This window comes from Dermacentor silvarum, chromosome 3 (assembly GCF_013339745.2).
Source record: "Dermacentor silvarum isolate Dsil-2018 chromosome 3, BIME_Dsil_1.4, whole genome shotgun sequence".
In the NCBI taxonomy this organism is placed as follows: domain Eukaryota; kingdom Metazoa; phylum Arthropoda; class Arachnida; order Ixodida; family Ixodidae; genus Dermacentor; species Dermacentor silvarum.
In genome coordinates this window covers 120,018,957-120,040,681 of record NC_051156.1, presented here as the reverse complement: position 1 = coordinate 120,040,681, position 21,725 = coordinate 120,018,957, and the positions used below count along the sequence as shown (strand labels likewise).

The window sequence follows — 21,725 nt, the reverse complement described above, 5'->3', positions numbered from 1 at the left end:
GAAGCTTTCGTCGCCCTGCTCCCTCATACGAGAGGGTTGCATTTCCTGCCGCAAGTGCATGGGCCGCTGTGTCTTCTGCTGTGTGCCAGCGTGCAGCCGTCATTTGCCTTTACGTCAACAGATTCAGAATTGTACAGAATATTTTACCGCACAGCATAGATATGGCATGTGTACGCAGTTTAAGTAGTGCGTGCAACTCATTTCTGCTTCACTTACGCCGGTGCAAACAGGAAGCGGCCTTGTACCTCACTGAATCTCGACGGTGTACTAGTGATGCAGGAATGAACTCCGGTCTTGTTCAATGCATGGTGCACATAATCAATTTCTCAGGACGCGTGATCCGACGAGAACTGTCAGCGCCTGCAACAAGAGTTTACTTACGCTGTACTGCGCACAGCAGTAATTTATGCTTGTCGGCTGTCTGTTTCGTGCATTCTATTGCGAGTCGGTGAAATTTCACTGCTGACATCAACCCCTTCGTGTGTACATTGCTGGTTTGGGATTCCACAACAAAACAGCAACTACCAGCCTTCCGTAATTGCTGGTTTGGGATTCAACAACACAGCAGTAATTACCAGCCTTCCGTAGGGATGCAATCGCAAACAAGAGACGTTTCTCGCGCAGACTAAGCCTACGTTCACACTTGGGAAGCGGCAAGCGAGCGGAAAGGCCAAAGCGGGCGGAAAGGCCAAAGCGGGCGGAAAGGCCAAAGCGGCTGGAAAAGTTTTTCCGCGCCTGTCCAAGTTGTTCACATTTGTTTTGCTACCACCGCGGCCGCCGCTGCCGTTTTCGTCCAGATCCATCTCGTCTGCGTACGTTTGTCGGCGTGGTGGCACTCATTATCGCATTATTTCGAGCGGTATGTTCATTCTTTGGCCCACGTACCGTCATCAAAAGTGATCATTTTACGCAACTTCGCGTGTTATCTGCGACCTTCGGTAAATTCCTCGTTGGCGTTCCGTAATTCTCCTCACACGGGCGCGGTAGCGCTGAGTCACAGGTTGGTGCCTAGGCGTGATAATATTTCTTTAATAGCTTTTATTTACAAGTTGTAATAACAGTTCATCATTTCGTATTCTCGGATCCCGCAGGACACCAAAGGAGCAACGGGAACACCACAGCTAAAACCCGGGCTGGCCCTCGTGTAGGGGCTCGCCAAAGCCTGCGCGTCCTACGTGAGACCTACGCTCCCAATCTATCGTCGCGACGAGAAAAGCACCCCGCGACTTCTGCAATATACCGTACACGTGCGAGGAGAATTATGGAGCGCCAACGAGGAATCTGCCTAACTATTGTCTGCCGTGGAAGTGGAAGAAGAAATGGCTTTTATACTTCTACCTACTTGTTTTCTAGAAATAGACAATGAATAAACGGAAGACGCGGACACCTCGGAAACGGTGGTGGTGGGTTCGCCTGGCTTTGCAAAAGCGCGAGAAGTTGGGTCATGCCAAGGCTTCGTTGCCTCACCTCCGGTCGCGTGACGTTGAATACTATCGCGAGTATTGCTGACAGTACGTTTTAGTGCCACTCTTGCCGTAGAGCAAGGGCTGGTTCTTGATCGCGTCGATCAGCATTACAGCCTACACTTTTGGTACCATGTTCAATTTTACGACCGGTTGTTTACATGCTAGTGTAGCTTCCAGTGAAGCAGAACGACTTTCCGCCGCGTTTCCGCTTCGCCATGGCGAAACAATCGGCCCGAGACCGATTTGGCTCGCAGCCTGTTTTTCTGCCTGTTTTGCCACCTAGACGGGCGGATTTTTGCAAGATTTTGCCGCTTCCGACAGCTTCGAGACCAAGTGTGAACGTAGCCTAAGATCCTGCGCGAGCGCGGCCTAACCGCGGTACCTGAAGGGAAGCGGCGGAAATGTATACCGGAGACTTCGACCAACTGGAGTATTTAACGTGCACCTAAATCTAAGGAAACGGGCCTCGAGCGTTTTCGCCATCATCTAAAATGCGGCTGCCGCATTTGTTGTTTCATTTGTTGCGCATTTGTTGCTTCAGAATGCGGCTGCCACATTCTCGCCCAAAACTTCACAGAGTGTCAAAGCCTTGACAAACACCGTGACAGTTTTTTCCATATGCAGACATGATTCGCTGTAAATTAACAACCCAAACGGAAGCGCCCAGGAATGAAATTGAGATAGTAGCACCGGTTTCATGAATTATGTCAGCGCAAAGGGACGAGAACAAAGGGTGGGTAAGTGGGGGGGGTTGAACCCCCCCAACCCCCCCCCCCCCCCCCCCCCCCCCCCTGGCTACGCCACTGCCGTATAGCTCTCTACAAATTTGCTATCGCAATAGATGCTTCGCCTTTAGGGCGAAACAACGACTTTTTATATATTTCCTCACGATAATATTGTTGCAGCACTAAGCGTGCTTGTGTTGTCGAAAATGTTACTGTTCCTCGTTTCAAGAGTGACTGACATAACTAAATGAATCTACGATCGTTGAATGTCCAGAATATACCCATAAAATGGTGCTGCTGCACTAGGGAAGACAGATTATGTAATGGAGGTTTACGAGGGTGTATACATCTAAAGATATTACTATTGCTAGTGTATATTAGGTGAGAACTTTGAACTTCGTAGGAAGGAGGGCCGAACCTGTTCGGGCGAGTCGTTTCCTTTTCACTTAGGCTAGAAACTCACTAGATTAAAGACTTGCCTATCGGCGACGTGCAGCCGAAGCCGTTTTGGTGACGAGAACACTGCGGAAAGTATTACGAGGCAATCTTCGTTGACATACACTAGACACACTCAGCATACAATATAGATAGAAGGAGCATAAAAATACTAACAGGTCCACCTCATAGGTGCCTCGCACTTGTTACCCAACATGAAGCTTTTAACAACGAACACGTTTTAAAAAAGAAATGGAAATATTTGCGCTCTTGAGTTGTAAATAAAAATTATAGCTGTCGAAATGGTGGAGAAAAAATTCACCGACGATTACAATACTCCCTAATGCGAAATTTGAGCGAAGCTCTATACGTGTTTTCATTTCGCGATATATTAGCACGCGCGGACAACCTGTCTCGTGCGGCACGTTGCAAACGGAGCGAAGCGTAATGCGACTGCCACACTAATCGGGAGATCGCGAGAGGCAGCGCGTGGGTGACGCGATGGCGCGATTGACAGCGGCCGCCACAGATAGATCTCCGCTCATGCAGCGCTTTGTTTCTATATATGGCATGGAGGAAGGAAGGACACGCTCACCACATGCCTTTTCGATGGCGTCATCGGTGAACAGACGACGCGCTCTACTCTTGCGCCATCTCGTAGCGATCATCGCCGCCGAACAGGTATGGCGCGGCACTCTGCTTTTCGCCTCACCCTTTCGCCATACTCTCCTCCTCTGCTTTCCTCGTAATGCTTCCGTTAAAACCCCCTCCTTTGCTTTCTTTCTCGCGATCTCTTTGTTCTCGCCGCCATTCATTCGCGTTGTTCGCTCGGTTACGCCGATGCCGATGCTCAACGCAGGAACGCGCGCATGAGAACAGCGCTCAAATAAAATCCACGCAGGAACTCCCCCGGGAGTTGTCTAAGTAGGCGTAAGCATTGTGCCACTTGCTCATCTCCACGTAGCCCGGTGTCATTATCGACGATATGAAATTTGATCCGAGCAGTATAAACGGCAGCGCTGCGGTGACATGAACTGCTGCGGATGGCGGTGACGGCGCGAGGTGCGTTCATGAGGTTCCGATCATTATAAGCCGTTATCGCTCTTTAACGCCTTATCTTTCCGCGTCGAACAATTATGAACCGTGAACAACCATACTCAGGCGGCGGCTGTGCATGGCGCGGCAGCGCGTGCCCTTTCGTCAAATCGATCTGCGATGGGGGCAGAATGCGGCGATTGCTGATAGCTTAGTGTGCGCTGTGTGCTCGCTGCTTAGTTCGTTGAAGCGAGAGGCACCACGAAAGTCGACTCGCTCACTGCTGCGGGCCCTATCTAGAAAGCGACCGTCTTAAGTGACGGACGGACGGACGGACAGACGGAGTGGCGCGTTTACACGTCGGGAAGGCATATAGAAACGCTTACGCATTTAAAAATTGTGCTGATCACACGTAGTGTGGCAATCGACGTTATGCGATGCATTTTGTAGGCAGCTGGCTATGCAGCATTTTCTAACGCTTCCCAAAGCGTTAGAAGCTCGATCAATGTGTATGCGTAAATACAGTACTAATGCATAAGCATTCTTGCCCAGTGCCCCAGCCCTGTCACGCGAAAAGTGTAATGCCTTTTATCTTCTCAAAATGCCTAATTTGTAAATTTCGGACAAATATTCGCTGTATTAGCGCAAATGTAGATAATTGGTAGCTTTAGAAGCGATAAGGAACAATTTAAACACAGAAGAATTGATCACAGAGAATACCGATAGGGCAGCGTTGCCAACCTTCGAAGCTAATTCCCCCCTAAATCGGATGAAAAAATTCCCTTGATTTCCCTAGATTTACGCAAAATGCGGCTATTTAGTATGTTCCTTGTAATATAACCTGCATTTGTGCTATGCAGATACACTGCAATTTTAGTTTATGAGTTATTTATGTATTCGTTTGAAAGGATTTAATGAAGTCACCGTGCTTAAGGCTGAACTGCTATTGCAGTGCTTGCAACAGCATTTATTCGCACGCAGCCTCAACAATGTCAAACCCAGGAGCAAAATTTGAGTCAAATGCACATTCATATGAGGGAGATAGCCTCGCTCCTTCATCGAGTAGTTGAAACCTATACATACACAAAAGAAAAAAAATGCAATGAATGCAAACAATTATTACAAGCCGTATTGCCCGATTTGAGGCATACGACCGGTACCACTCGTCCGTCGCGTAACAGGCTGCAAAAAATGTTTGAATGGTCGATAGATCATTCATCCCAAATGGTACATGCCTTTTCGCATGAATTCGATGTGCCGTTGGTGCACAGGGAAATCGTAACCATGCGCTTCTCCCAAACCTTGCTTGGCGTGAAGCGTTGACTGCAGGGTCGCTGCTTCCAGTCTGTTACTGGTCTTTGTATTGACAACGTTAATTTGAGAGAGAAATCTTTTGCCAGCTTCAAATAAATATTTCATTCAAGGTATGCAGAAATTCACAGCACAGCTAGGTAGGAACGTCAATAGCTCGGTAAGGGTGATGTGTTAACTGCCGCATGGCATCCACACCTTGTCGTTTACTTGACAATACGCGTTCAGTAAGCTGCTGTACGATTATCATTTAGTTATACTTAGCATGCCAGTGCGAAGGTAATCTGCGGGGAGTAAAATCAAGCACGGCGTCACCTCTGTAGTGCCATCGTGACACTGGTTTCTTTCCTCCATGAGTAAACGGGAAACTTCCCTAGATTTTGACAATTTTTTCCGTTTTCCTAAAGCCAATGTAATTCCCTAGAACTAGGGAAATTTTCTTAGGGTTGACAGCACTGGCATACGGATGTATAGGGCTCCATAGAAAATGCATGGGGATTCTTATAGTAGGGTAGGGCCAACTTAAATGTGAGGGTTTCGACAGGCCCTGTTCATCAAGCTGTTTGCTTTTCAATACGCCTAACGATACCATGCAGTCCCATCTAGTCAAGTTCCAGCACTACGATGTCGTATAACAGAATTAAAATTCTTCGCAGCATAATTAGCGTAAACTCCCTGCCATTTTACGCTATCCGGACTGCGTACTCCACCTGAAAATTACAAGGCCCTTTGAATACATTGCTTTATTAGGTAGTCCATCTTCTGACGCTCTGTGAATGTTCACTTTATTCCATAGCATAGACGGCACTTCCATTTCACCATTGCAGCAAATTGTCCGGATACCTCGTGTGGTTGTTTTTCTAGTCCCTTGCGACATCCTTTTGGTTTCAATGGCTTGGGCGATTAACGTGCGAAACTGCTTGGAATTACCAAATTACCTCCCTAGTGAGCCTTCTGTTTTACGTGTGGGGAGGACAATTTCAAAACAACTGCTTCCACCATGTGGAGAGGGTGAAGTCAGTGGCTGCTACCTTGTCGATTAGCTCAACTTAGATACGACTCAACACTAAATGGACAACTAACTCGCGTTTATTGGCTGCGTCATTTATACAAATAAGATAACGTTCATAACGTAGTACATAGGTCACATAAGCTAGTAAATATTGGTAGCTATCTCCGAATTCTTACTTCTTAGTAAAAGCCGTGCGCTCATTTAACTCTGCATTATTTTCAGCTGGAGCATACACAAGACCCCAATAGCGGTAATCCTCAATGTACTCTCGGCGTATGCGACAATGGCAACTGTGAATCCACGGACCGCTCAACATGTCAATCTCCCTGATGCCACTCCAAGCCAGAGCTTTCTGAGCATTTTTTTTCAAATATTACTCATTAGAGTTGCACTATTGGCACGGACGAAAGTGCAATAGTCAGAATGTATAAGACGTCCTGTTCATGCCAATAAACAAACAAGTTCTCATTCTCTAATGTATCTCGCTCACTGTGCATGGCCGTACAAAGCATTGTTGCTGAAGTGCCCAAAAGTATTTAAATTGAAGGCAAATACACGCAAATAAACGGTATTTCTAAGTAAGAGTCTTGAGTCATCAAGCGCCAAGCAAATATAATTGAGAAATATTCAAGTGGCATTTGGCTGCATGTCTTCGTTGTTCGGCAATACCTGGATGTCATTGTTGAAGCTAAAGGGTATGCCCTGCAGTCTACAATCCACGCTGATTCTTCGGGGTGGACCCTAATAGCACGCTGCACAACAACCAGTGACAAGCTGCGGGCTGGTCGTCGAAGGTTATTGCTCTCATCGTCGAGCAGTGTGAGTGATAAAACGTTTACTGCCACAAGGATATGTGATGTTGTTCTACAACGGATCCAGTCGTAGATGTTGCGGGCCGCAGGCGCTGCTTATGCGTGCAACTGCAAAGTGCTGCTACTATCCCAGCAATTTATCGACCTATGCCTCCGTCTTCAAAATTCTCGAAGATGGGCTTCTGGTATTCCTGCGTTTTATCCCAGCGCAGCGTCTACGTGTGCAAACGTTGTATTGCTCGTGGGGCAACCTGATCTATGCAAATTTATGCCAGTAAATGCGGTGACAGTGCTTCTCTTCATGACTTTAGGCAAGATCCGGCGCTAAAATAAAGACATGATCTATTATCCTGGGACAGTGGAAGCCAGGTAGCAAACCTCCAAAGGCAGCGAAGCTCTGATGAACTGAGCTTCGTCGGTTGGTAGCGCGTTCATACCGCACCAATGTTGTCACAACACAGCTGTCTCGTCTCTGTGACCATGCGTTTTCACCTACCGTAGATGCATCTGGGTGATGGCCAGCAGACACCAAATAGGCAATCATTAGGTGATACCTTGACCACACAAGGATTTTAACCTTCGGGATATTCTCCGTCATGAGTCATGACTCCTATAGTGTTGAGAAATGAGAGCTGTTCCATACAAAATCACAGACTAAATATTTTGGAGCGAGCCCAAGCCTTACAGTATTTCTTTTGGGGTGCGGATACCTTACACTTTTATTTGCCGTAAAACTGGCAATGAAATATTTTATGAGACTGCATATTCAGGGAAATTCGTACTCGAAAACTTTTCTCCCAGGGATAATAGGCAGCGTTCCCGACTTTTTCGCCTCGATAAATCAATTTTCGCATAAAAAGCACACTGGTGGATGTTTTCTTTACGATGGAGGTCAGCTAGTCGTGTGATCTTCATAGATTATGTACCCTCTTCTTAGTACAGAGAAGGTGTTGGCACGTGGCAAAAGTGAATTATTATTTTGTGTCATGCACCGTTACTGCAGCAATTAATTACAGATAAAAATGAGTAAATATGATTATCCCAGGTAAAAATAAGATTGATGACTTCTCTGGGTTTTACGTTCAGTGAGGCTGGCCCTTCACATCACTGCTGCAGTATAGGCTACTTAAAAAAACGACTGAAGCATTTGCAAAGCCTTAATAAGATGCAGAAAAATTTGATACCACAAGATCACTACGTGAGCTTATTTCCCAAAATAATTTACCTTAAAGTAGGAAAGTTTGTTTCAGATTAACGATAAACCAATGAGCCAAAGGTTGCGACAGAACTTACTTGATTTCAATACCACATTGTTTCTATCCCAACATTGGTTATCAAAAACAAAATTATTTTTCAGAAATCAAGAACACAGATATCAGTGGACAGCTAGCGAACATTACAGCTACAAAATTTGCACATCGCGTCTATATGAACTTTTTAGACGCAAGTGCAACATTATAAAATCCTTAGATTAAAATGTTATAGTGAGACATGTTTTAGTTACCGATCGTATGCGAACCGTAGACCGCCTTTTCAGCAACGTAACTATGCCAGATACTATTAGCGTGGTACGAAATAGGCGCCGACACGAGTGATATTGCTTTCTGGCAAATATTCAGCTGGGTGATACGGCATACCAATAAATCGCTGTCATCGTTTACAATAACAAAATACTGCTGTCTTTAAACCACAGCCGCTACACCTTTTACGAACGTTCTAGGTCGGTCTCCTACAATTTGATAAGCCTTATCGTTTCTTACATATGAAAACGGGGATCACTAAGCATCCGCAGAACGTGGGCAATGCGTGTTTTCTGCAGCCTTACGGACTTGGAACCTGGTGGTCGGTAGTACACGCTATTTATTTTACACTTTCACAACAGGAAGGTGGAACATGATAGTCGCCACCCTATGATATTTCTTACAAGTTTTTGCCTTGCGTTTAAAGTAGTGCGATTTCTCGAAATCTCAGTCAGACGTGGAAGCGACGTGTTGTGCTGGTAGATAGTCAGACGAAATTCCAAACTTGGAAGGAAACTACTAGTTTTTCGGGCGAGAAATTGATCCATCAAGGTCGGTCGGTAGGTGCCATTCAACCAAGTAATGCAGCCGTCGTTCTCTCTTTCACACTTCTAAAACCTTTACACTTCTTTTTCTTCTTCTATAGTGTTGCGTGCAATTCTTTTAACACTCAGCGCTCTCTACTTCCCTGACAGGAACGCAGCGTTAACAAAAAGAAATGCACGCAACATCACGGATATTCCTTAGGGACATGATCAACGCCAAACGGTGCAACTTTTTTTTTAGCATGTAAGTGTAGCCATCGAGTGTACGGGGAGGACCTATTTCAGCCGTTAACATTTTATGCCGGCAGTAATGGCTGGTTACACATGAATTGACTCACGGGATTAAGCCCATACATTGAACTGCGGTCCACATTGAAAAAGCAATGCTGTGATGCAACTCAAAACATGATAAAGGTGTCATCGTAGATTGTATGCAACCTTCAGATAACAGTTGGTATTTCATAACGTGACAGAGTATTCCAACGTCTAATACGGTGCGTAAGAGTCCCATTGCTATAGATAGAAAAATTCTTGAAAGTTATCACATAGTTGATTCATTGATATGATTATAATTTGAACGGTGCGAATAAAGAGAGACAGGAAGACAAAAGAAAGGGAAATGAGAATGAGGTTAAGCAGAAATAAAACTCTGGTTTGCTACAATGCAGTGAGGATGGGGGTAGAGGGACGTAAAGAGATAAGATGGTACCGAGAGAGATAACGGGAGCACAGACACAATATTCGCCGAGTACGTGCAAACCGTACAAAATAGACTTCTTAGACGTATAAGCGCGCTGACTTAGATATTTGTAAAAGAATAACTCGACGGTCACAACAAAATTATTAGGTACGAAAAATAAACCAAACTCAATATGACTTACTCAAATTAAATGTTTTGCTTAGGGATCACTCCAACTCAGACTCACCAAAATACTACTCAGCCGAGCGCATCCGGACTCAGACTCCCTAAAATTGTACTCGGTCGTGCTCACTCAGATTCAGGCTTCCCAGAATTCTACTCCGCCTAGCTCAATAAAATTCACACTGACCAATGTTATACTCAGCCGGGCTCGCTACGGCACAAACTCACTAATCGTCTACTCAACTGGGCTCACACGGACTCGCCAAGATTAGACTAGGCCTGGTTCCCTCGTAGTCCGACTCACCAGAATTAGACTCACGCAGGCCCATTTATACTCACGGGCTTACTCGGGCTCTTTGTGATTCACGTGATTGCAGACACATTCATACTAGCAGAATCATGGGACCACCTTCATTAATTATCATAGAATCACCAACTCCCTGATTTGATTCAAACTGACAGGCTATTTACTGATGTAAATTACCAAACACTTAGTTAAAGGGTCAATGATACAGAGCAAAATTAGGGTTCGCTTCAAAGTCACATTTATGCTCACGTCTACGAACATTTACTACCACGCCCATTCATTTGCACACTCTTCTGCCCACACTCGCGCGTATTGGTGTTTATGCTCACTATGGCGTCCATACACAGTCTTAGTGTTTACTGATAATAAAACCGTAGTTGTCAAACCGAAAAAATACCGGATCGGGTATGGTCCTACACGCTCGGATGTCTGTCCGATTTAGTTTCGGGTCCTGCAATCCTGCAAATGAATGCATATATATATATATATATATATATATATATGTGTGTGTGTGTGTGTGTGTGTTTATATAGCTTTTAATCTATCTAATTCATTAAATCTCAGTAACGAAAAATTACTGGCGGCCACTCCACTGTACGGGGAACAATACACACTAGGTTGGCTTCGCGTAACGCCATTCCTCTTTTTTTAAATCGTGCTGCGTGATAGCTGGGACACCATGTATATATATATATATATATATATATATATATATATATATTGTAAAGGGGTGTGCTGAACAAGTCAAATGGTAGCGTCTGTTCGTAACCGAGAAGGCAGGTGACGCAGAGCAGGAACAGCTGGTTGCCCGAACGGCTCACACTCTTGCTAAGCACTGGCGATCCGGCTGGCCCACTCGTTCCACTGCAGGCATTGCGCGGACGATCTGGCTGGCCTTGTCGTTGTGCTCTTCTTCTTCCTTACAATTACCCCCCGTGCAAAAGCGGAGCCATCCTGGCGACTTACAACGTGGAGACGAGCGGGTCATAGAATTGTTTCAGGCGGTCAACGTGGACAACATCCCGTCCACGGCGGCGCTTGTCGGACATTGTTGACCGGAGAGGTGCGTTCGACGATGCGGTATGGTCCATCATACTTCGAGAGAAGTTTTGTCGAAAGTCCAGGCGTAGTATAAGGCACGGACAACAAGACAAGTGTGCCGGGAGCGAAGTTCGTAACCGTAGCGTCGCCATCGCGATTGGCTTTTTGCTGTCGTTGGTCATCAGAGGTGAAATGTCGGGCTATTTGACGGCATTCCTCGGCGTATCGGGCGACGGCTGAAACAGGGGCACACTCTAACGCATGTGGTGTATAAGGCAAAACCGTATAAGGCAAAAATGGTAAGGGAAGGATCGCGGCCGTAGAGGAGGAAGTACGGGGAAAATTCTGTAGTACTTTGGGTAGCCGTATTGTATGCGTACGTGACAAATGGGAGGATAATGTCCCAGTTTGTATGCTCCGATGAAACGTACATGGCGAGCATATGACCAAGGGTTCGATTGAAACGCTCCGTAAGCCCGTTAGTTTGAGGATGGTACGCCGTGGTGATCCGGCGAACTATGCGCTATTGAGCAAGCAGAGCTTCAACCACCTGCGACAAAAACACGCGGCCTCTATCGCTCAGCAGTTCCCGAGGTGGGCCATGACGAAGAATGAAACGATGGAGCGGAAAGGATGCAACGTCACTGGCGGTTGCTGCAGGTAGAGCGGCGGTTTCAGCATAGCGTGGAAAGTGATCAACTGGGACAATAATCCATCGTTTGCTAGCAGGTGTTAGCGGTAGCGGCCCGTACAGGTCAATTCCCACACAAGCCGCCCTGGCTTGCCTTAGGCAGGACGGTACAACATTTCAGTCATGGCATGTGAAGGCTCCAACCATCCAAGTTATTTTCTTAAAGCTCGAGGAGTCCGGGGGCAATATCAATGCCGTAGTAATCAGGAAAGTAATCAGGTATGTAGCAGACGGCATGCCGAGAGCGATCCTAACGCTACCGCAGCGCCACGGCCTGGTCGGCGATCGCGCCGACCCGCTCCGCGCCACTGGAAGGCCACGCTCTTTGCCAACTGAACCTAATCTAAAAACGTTATCACTAATTCGGGCACTTCGCCCCCTCTAGGAGAGACCACGGAAGGTAAGTTAAACAAACTCAAACCCCACCCCATATGCGGCTAACCACTTTAAGTTTTTATTATATAACCTTGATACTTCGCTATCTGCTTACTATTCCGGCATGTTCCACTGTCGCGCTCGGCGCGGCCAGCGCGGTCGAGGCGCGATACCGACAGTGGCGCCGCCTACGTCGGGCCTGCCGTGGCAGACGACAGCTAACGCGCTACCAGAGGAAATCCGCGGAAAACTTCGATCGCGCCCTGCGGAGAAGTTGTTAAGGCACGATTTTGCTTCGTCACTCAGTAACTGGCCTTTATAATGCCGTTTCGGAAGCAGCAGCGCGACGATGCGAGACGGCGCAAATTACAAGTGTGCAGCAAGCGTTTGCGCTCGCCGGATGGTAAAAAAAGCCTTGTGCCATCGCCTTGTCCCTTGCGGCAACAGAAAGTGCAGCAGCATGGCATCACAACGAAGTTCTTGCCCCTAACACGTTTGATCCATTCGTGCGTACAGCACTTTCGTCGCACAGGCCCGAGAATGGCGGTCGGAGCGCGCTGGAAAGAAAAAAAAAATATACAAATGCGCAACGCGTGCTTCCACGTGACACGGATTGGCCAATGGTGGTAGGTAAGTGGTTCTTGAGGGAAAGGGAAAGGTTGGCGCTATCTTCTGCAGCCCTTGAGGGAGCACGGCTCAGCGCCAATAAAATAATAATGGTGGCGGAGGTGGCTGGGCGACAGGAGGCGGCGAGGAGGAAACGCCGGGGTGAGCGCGGTGGCGGCAAGGTCTACGAATGGCGCTACTTTTTATATATAGGGGTTTTAGGTACGACTACTTGCGTCACGTCTGCGTCTGTGCGCACGCCGTTGCCGTTCCGGAGTAGATGCAATAGACTTCCGTCGTGGGGCGCCACCAAGAGGGTACTCTCCCCCACGACCGTAAAGCAGGTACGAACGCTAGCCGACGGGGGAGAGTAGGAAATCGCGATCGGAGAGGTTGGTGAACGGTTGGATCGGCCGCATCTGGCTGGCTCTGAAAAATAGAGGAGACGCTGGCTATGCACTTCAGTTATTCGTTTGCTGCGTTATGAAGCAGCAAGGCAACTATTGTGGATTAATTTTGAAAAACGAAACCTTGATTCTAACATTTATACGTCGTATAAACAATTTTCTGTGTAGGGCTGCAATACAGCTCAAGCATACCTGTACTAAATCGCAAGGTGCACGACACCACTCTAGTGTTACAGCTCGGCCACGCTATGTAGTAAAACCGATCCAACAAGTCAGTAAACAAGACACCGTTAATGCTGCCAAAATAGGTGCTAGAAATAAAATAATTATAGGAGACGCCGGAAGGGCTGAATATGCAGTGAAAAGCGAACAGGGAATTTTCCGGAATAAATAATTAGTAGACAAGGAAGGGGTAGCGTAAGCTTCAGTTCAAAAATGGGCTCGGCTGCATTTGACTGCTTGTCCATGTCCTGCTTCGAGGCCCTTGTCCCTCCGTCTCCCCAGTCGCAGTGCTAAGCATCTACCAGAGCATTAGCAGCAAATTAAAACTGATGTGATTTATGCCGTCACAAGGAGGCTCTCACTGGTTAGTATGCAAGAAGAAAATTCGTCTTCGAAAACCTAATTGACAGTGGGCGAGAGAGTTCTGATACCGTAACAGCTATACATAGCTCTTCCATGCGGTCTTGCTAATAACAAGACAAAAAAAAAGAATAAAAAAAGAAAGTTTGGTCTGCTTTATGATAGTGCATCATGACTGTAGGAATATGGTATATACGTTATACGTTTTCTTCCGGCTACGTAAATGTCATAACGATTATTTCGCGCTGAAAATCTTCTTAACGGCGCTACTCACAAAGTACTTATTCACTTGTACGCCCTATAGCGTTCTTGCATTGATAATAGCGACCTATTCGAGCTTTGCACCAGATTTAGAAAGAGCTGTTACATGCAATTTTGCCCAACTGGCGGAAGGCAATCTCAACTCTCACACACCACGTCATGTAAGTACCGCCTATTCTAAAGAAAGCGAAGCATAGGTGGAGTATTGTTACTGGTTAAGAAGTAGTAGTTTATTGATTGGAAAATGTAGAGATGTCGGCCGGGAAATGGAGTATCTGGCCTGCTACTCTACGTAAGGAAAGTAGAAGAGGGGAAGAAAGAGGGGCACGATGGGGGATGATAATGGGAGAAACGAGGTGAAAGAACAAATCGCATAAATGTTATCACAAGCATGAGTCCAGGCCCGTGTCGCGTAACAAACGTGAAAGCACGCATTTTCTCTATCGTCTGCCAACTCTGTGGCCATGCGTCTAATAAGAGGTCCTCCGACAGTGGTCTATTGTCTAAACACTTCAAGGTAACTGCCGGTGACAGTCTTTCGCGTGCATACACATGGCACACCACGAACATGAGCGTGCTCGTGCTCTGCATGCGTTGCCTACGAAAGACGATTTTCTTCTTCTTTGTCTGCAAAAAGAAATTAGCACGCTGAAAGGTTTGTCTTCACAGGCTAAGCACACCATTAACACGCCAGGAACAAAAACAAACACCGAGAAGGTGAAAAGTTTGGTAAACAGCATTGAGAGTAAATAAAAACAGCACGGGAGAATGTTTTGGATTTGCCTGCCTGTTTTGACTTTTGAGAACAGTTCACAGAAAAGTACATCACACAAAAGTACACAAATGTATATACCTATAGCTCGATCCTAATTGACAAAGTGAGAATGCGCAGGTGCGCAGGTGCCCTCGATCCGTCTGGCGCTGCATTAGTTTTGCCATGACGGCGGCGCTGGCCAGAGCACTGACCTTTCCACAACTGGTTGGGTGGTTTTTTAAATGACAGCGTTCTTTGGCTCTGCCCCGACTTTGATGTTGTGTAGTAGTTTCTGGCCATTTATGTGAGATTGGCAAGTGCCCAAAAGCGTAATATACAGGATGACTATTTTTAAGTTTCCCGGAATGTTTAAATCCCTTGTTGCAAGTAACATAATTCCAGTCCTTGGAGATATGCGCCATTGAAGTTGGCGTAAAATGCGCTTTTGTTTCACTTGCTTGCTTCCCCAAATGCTCCTTGACATTGGCATGCAAAAGTAACTGGAACGCCCGTGTATGTTGTCCTACACTTCGGGAAATAATATCTCGAAACTGGTGTCATCCTGGAGATTCATTTCAAGTGGATGCGTTTTTCAAACTAATCAGATACAATTTGTAAATTACAGTACGTGCCCTAAATTATTCATTTAGGAAGTTAATTATAGAACTTTAATGAATTAGTTGAATATGTGTTTCAATTTCTCATGCTGATACGGCTCCCTGACGGTAAACATGTCTAGACCAAAAAAAATCCCGATCATATAGAGGCCAATGGCTTCGCTGTAAAACGAGTCTTATCAGAAAGTTGGAGAAACGAAAATTGAACCGAATTCTCCCATTATCAAAGCAAAAAGTTGCAGAGGATCCGTAAGCATATTCTTATGAAATGGGAACGCGAAAGCGTTTTTTTGGCCAAGTTGTTGCTACAGACCGGTGCTGCTAAGTGTTGTTGCCGAGTGATCTTATAATGATTGAGGCAAGACAAGAGGCCGAATTGTGCTTAATTCACAAGATTTGGTGCAATCAAAGCGGTGTCGACGCCAATCTACATGTGCTCTTCTATTTCTTCGTCGAGAGAGTATGCTTCACAGGTCTCGGGAAAGGCTTTGTGAAGTAGTACACGTACCACCACGGCGTTGTGGGTGTTGTCATTCACCAGTCTCCGGTGTATTCATTTATTTGTCATTCCGGTGACGGCGCACTTGCGTGGTACATAGACACTATCATGGCCTTGTGATCCGAGTAGTAGGCGGAGACATACATCATGTCTCGCACCATGTATGGGTAGTTGGTGAATGCGAGATCGATGCACGTACTTCTCGACGTCGTGATGGACTCAATGGGCGTTTTCAATTTCTTCAAACGGCACGCACGACGGCGAAGAACGTTCGGCTCGCCGGCGAGTTCTGATTGAAGTCCCCTACCACCAATAATTTACGCCCGCAAAGCGCAGGCTGAATGTTATTTCTGATGAATCCCGCCGCTTCAGTCTACGACTTGCCGGGCACCTCGTACACGCACGTCACCACCACACCGCTGTCGTAGAACTCGGCACTCGACCGCTTTGAGCTGAACATCGTTTCTGGCGTAAATTGCCACACCGGCTGCATGGTTCGCGCGCCGAGTGTTGCTGCGGGGATGCCAGCTGGCTGCGCGCATTAGCCGACCCAACCAAGACACGCGGCCGCGGCTGCAGGTGGTTGCTGCGGCGGAGTGGAGCGCGCGTGTCAGGTTTTGCTGCGGCAGGTGTTGGCGCCGGCGTCAGTTCCGGTGGGAGAGGTCACACGCTTTCCGGATACGGCTTTTGCGGAAGCCCGCTGGGTGGGCGCTTTCGCCATCCTAGCCAAGAAACGCTTTCGCGTTAAAAAGTCCGCCTCCCTTACACTCTGTGAAAGTGAATGTACATGCGAAGCCGGTGCGGACGTTAGAAAGTACCACCATCCTAAACTGACGCTAGACGACGTTACACAGGCACCACCACCACCACAAGCGACGCACGTCACGCGCGCACGCATGCACGTGTGCGAGAGTGCAGCATACATAGTCATTCTTCGAGGCTGTCCGCCGAGCGCAAGTGCCTTATTGAACTAAATTAATGTTTGAAAGCAAATTGCGTCATAAAATACATTAAGTACGGCTTACACACAAGCGTAAGTAAAGATAGCGGCGGATTGTTATTCCAATATACGAGAAAAAAGAGATCTCTTACGGGGAAACTGAAAGACAAAGCCTATTTCCAGCTGTAATTTGAGGTCTGCCTGAGTGGGCGGGGACGCTAGATGGCGGGGCCGTTAGCCCAGCATTAGGATGCATTGATGCCTGCGCCGCCGTTCAGGGTGGAGACAACCCCGCTGCACCGCCATATTGAATCACACGAGCTCAGACACGGCTACGTTTGCGTTCATAAATAGTCTTACTCGTGGTGCGCTTCCAAGTGCTTTGCCTTGATGAGGATTTTTTTATCGCTATCGCATCTGCACATCTTTATACCCAATAGCCGTTAACTCTTCGAGGGTCGAATACGTAAATATATGGCACCGGGAACATGTGCCAAGTTGCCTAATTCATTCACATTTCATATTCCATGTATATGTTTGAAAGACGCGCCATTTCTTTTAGCGCTTCGTGGCTCGGTATATAAATGCTTGCGATCCCCTGTGTATGAAAGTTGTTTTTATTTTTCGCTGTTGAATTTTGGTTTACACGTCACGCCTCCTTTACCGTAGCCAGCTGCTCGCGCACGGCGATTAGTTTCAGTTGCGTTGCGCATGCTCTTAGCGTTCGTTGCAATTATTTGACAATATCTACGCGCAATATTCCTTTTTTGCCCACAAAACTGTGCGCTGACAGGATTAAGCTGGTGAAAAAATAACTGCGACATGAAAATAAGGTTTAATTAGTGCTGTAGAGAAACATGTAACGTAACTTAGTGTCAATCAAGCGTAGTACACACAAGAAACCAAGCGACGCACAAAATGCAGTTACTTATTAGTGTCTAGTAAAGTCAATCGTGAGAAAGATATGTACGTGAAAACTTATACGTACTGTGTGGCGCCTGAAGGTTTTGTGAAAAGACGAGATAAAAAAATTCGCAAGGTAGGCCGACGCACACAATGCGGGATAGGGAGCGTTTCTTATTCATTACATGGGGCGGGGGGGGGGGGGCATTTCAAGTGAGTACATCAACCTTATTACTAACAATATAAATCGAAAACAAGAATACCAACAAGAAAACGCAACCGCGGGTAATATTAAGCAAGATATGCAGCCAGAATACATCAACCACCATCGAATGCATCACATCAGCCAAACACATCGATGGCGAGTTCAGAACGTTTCATTAAATAACCATTAGAACACTGATGTTAAGTACATTGAAAAATTAAACAACACTGCATAAATATCGCGTACAAAAACAGCAAATGAAACTAAGACAGACAAATACACATTAGCGATGTTTTTCACTCCTAAAATAGTCCATGATGATGTAGAAGGATGCAACAGGCCTTTCTCCTGCAGTGGACTCAAACATGCTGGTGGCGACGATAAAGTACAGTGTGGTGTAACCTGCAAAGCAAGACACTTTACGGCAAGTTGACGCCAGCCACAGTCTTACTGCCTTAACCATCGTCTGAATCGTCAGGCTGGTTTAGCCAGCGCAGGTATATACGCAGTCGGTTGACGACAAAACGGCACATCAGCTTTCGCATTATAGGCTTGGGTGGTCAGTGCACTCCCTAGATGGTAGAGAAACCGATCGCTCGATAAGACTCGTAAAAGTATTGATTGGGTAACTCAAACAACAAATGTCCTCTTCCTCTGAAAATTTCTTGAACAGACTGGACATTGGAACGCGGTGTCAGTGTTGCAAGCTGCGCTATGCAACGCGCATTGACGGCCGTAATTCCGAGACGCGCGGAAAGAACTTATTACTTATATGAGTAATAAGATGAAAAGTTAGCAGGCAGTTCCGGAAAATACTGGGCTACGATCGCCCAGCTTCGCTGTTTCAAGTGCTGCGCGGCCGAATGCAAGATTCAGCATTCTTTTGGTTTCCATTCGTTGCATCGAATGCGATGTCTCTGTTTCTCTCAGTGTTTTTCTCATTACTGCTTGTTGTCTATTTACACTTTCAATTACCCTGTACTTGGCTGCCAACTTTCTTAACCTCTTCCTCCATTCTGTGTCCATGCTTTTCAGGTACAGATCGATATATGTGCACTTTAGCCACCCATTTATTTTGATCCATTCGCCTGAGTCTTTCTTGAAAACTAATTTTGCTCTGCGCTTCTTTGACTTCAGCATATTCGCTGCGAAGCCTAGGTGATATGTTTGATTCTTTCTGGGAGATGCTCACTCTGCAGTGGGGCGTGGCTGTCGGGGCCGAGACTGCTCAACCAGCAGCGACATTTTCCGCTCCTTGTGATATGGTGGTGGTGAGCTAGCAAAAAACTGCCACTTGAATGGAGCTGTAGGGACGCAGGGTGCGGGGGGGAGGAGGGGAGGGCAGGGGCAGAGGACGTGATTACCGAAGAGCAACCTGCATCCCTCATGTAAGACAGTTGTTCAACCGGGAACCAGTGTTTTCGAATATCCAAGCGCGATTGCCTCCGACCAGACTCCAACGAGAAATAGTGATGATGAGTATGAACACATGAAGAACATGAAGTTCGTTAAGTGCTCACGGTGTCTTGAAACGATCATGTAAGCGCACATAGTTTTCAAGTTGCATTACGAGAATTAGTAGGCTCTCATAGCAGCAGCCAGTATCACCATTAAAAGACACTTGTGCTCTTAGCAAAGGTTAGCCTCTGTTTTGCGTAACAATTTTACTACAGCAGTTACAGCCCTCCGAGGATGCAATACAACGACGTCCCAAGCGTCTTAGATTCATCAACTTCATTACAAGCAGTATCGGAAATGTATGTGTTCTAAGCTGGTGGAGCCGATGATCTTTAAGTTAATCTCAGGTCACATGCTCATGCACAGCGAAGAATACGTGGACGGGCTTAATATATGGCCGTATATTTCCACCACGGGAACGGAAATTTTGCAGCCAGCAGCAAGGTACATCATCAAATGTATCTTGGTCTGCACTTACGTATGCTCTTGAAAAAAAAACGCATATTGTGGCCTTGTCAGATATTAAGTCACTGTCCATCCTCCAGGCAGAGTTGCGGGATCTTTAAAGCACTTGTTCACGGCCGAGGTCCACAAGAATTTACTGAAATTAGGTATATTCATTTTAAATTTACTGCGGAGTAAGGTGCTTTGAATATTTGTGCGCTTGAGTGCTTGAGCATCTGTGTCCTATTGGAAAGTGGCGTACGTGCACGTGGTTTTGCAGGTACATATAGTCTTAATTGCAATTATCTAAGGTGGTCAATCTACGGATTTGACCACTCTCTTTTGCAAAAAAAAAAAAAAGAAACACAGGCCAACGCTGCAACGAGACTACACAAGTTCATGCCGCACGGCCAAGCCGCCGGTGCGGTATAGGACAAGCATGTGGAGTGGATCATCGTAGCTACCACGAGGTAGCAGTGCCGGGCGCTGCTGTAGTCCGAAGTCATCCGCTCGACCACACCAGATAAGTGTTATTGAATGGTACGTGGTATATGGGGTGACGCATGTAGCTATTCGCAAGGCCGCAACAGCCGCAGTAAGCAATTAATATCTACCATGAAATATTGAACAGTGCTACCGCCTACCTGAAAACGGTCACATTGAATATTCAGTTTAGTGGCCAAAATATTTGAGTCACGGGCAGTAGCCTTTAGGCAAGATAAATTTCGCTATGACGGATCCAGTTTTATTCGTGGGCCATAGCTACCCGCTGTCAGCAGGCACGTCATCGACGTGCAGCCCCGGCGTTTACCGCGATGAACCGTACTTCAAATTTGGCCTGTGTTAACGCTTAAACGCATAGGGACTTCTACATATATTCGGTGTGCCACTGATACAAAGCCGCGAAGTCTCAGCTGCCTCAGCCTGCTGCAGGCTGCGTGCTTCTTCAGCGGGCTTGCTGTAGCAATAACGATCACAATGACACTCGTTAACTAATAAACTAAACAAGACGTAATCTTATTTTCTGCATTTATTTATGGCGATTGCAATAAAAGAAAGCATCGTCTTTGATATTGGCTTCGTAAATCTCAAGAGCAGTCGCAAGAATGCCATTTTATAATAAATAAAGCTATTGAAAACAAAGATGTTGCAACAAATATTTGTAACTTTGCTTTCTGTTCAACTTTTTCATGTATTGCAAATAAAATGACAAAAATGTCCGCACCCATTGCACGCTGTCAAAGTGGATGGACAGCGAAGCTGTTGCCGACTTTACACAAGCGTCACCACAACAAGGCGTTGCACCATCGTCATCAATGTAGCATCCACGTCCTCGTTCGAACCTTCTATTGCAATATCAATTATATGGACACTCCAGGCGCATTACTGCCATCGCCGTGAGGTTCCATGTAAAGTCCAAGGGCGACAAAATCGTCGCCGCGGGCCGTATGCTTCAAGTGCGAGTGAAAGCGTGCGAGGGTGAGCTGGCGATCGTTGCTCGAAGAGCGAAAAGCAGGAAGGAAGCGTGCCGCCTTCCGTCGCGCGCAACGCTCCGGGGGGAGGGTCGGGAAGGGGGGCGAATAGCTTTTATTTACAACCTGTAAATGAAAGCTATTAAAGAAATATAATCCCACCTAGGCACCAACCTGTGACTCAGCGCTACCGTGCCCGTGTGAGAAGAATTACGGAACGCCAACGAGTAATTTATCGAAGGTCGTAGATGACACACGAAGTTGCGCGAAATGAACACTTTTGATGACGGGTGGTACAATGAATAAACATACCGCTCGAAATGGCGCGATAAGGAGCGCAACCCCGCCGACAAACGTACGCAGACTAGACGGATGGGGGCGAAAGCGGCAGCGGCAGCCGCGGCGGTAGCAAAACAAATGTGAACTTTGACATGCGCGGA

General features: G+C 46.6%; 1 protein-coding gene across 1 annotated transcript in view; it reads left to right on the top strand.

Moving 5' to 3' along the window:
• Positions 1 to 6,446, top strand: part of LOC125944523 (uncharacterized) — a 54,988-nt gene extending 48,542 nt beyond the window's left edge. Inside the window, exon 7 of the mRNA XM_049665020.1 lies at positions 6,207 to 6,446. Within this exon, the coding sequence (XP_049520977.1) occupies positions 6,207 to 6,314 (108 nt within the window). The 3' untranslated portion in view covers positions 6,315 to 6,446. The remainder of the gene's footprint in view (positions 1 to 6,206) is intronic.
• Positions 6,447 to 21,725: the final 15,279 nt, after the last annotated feature.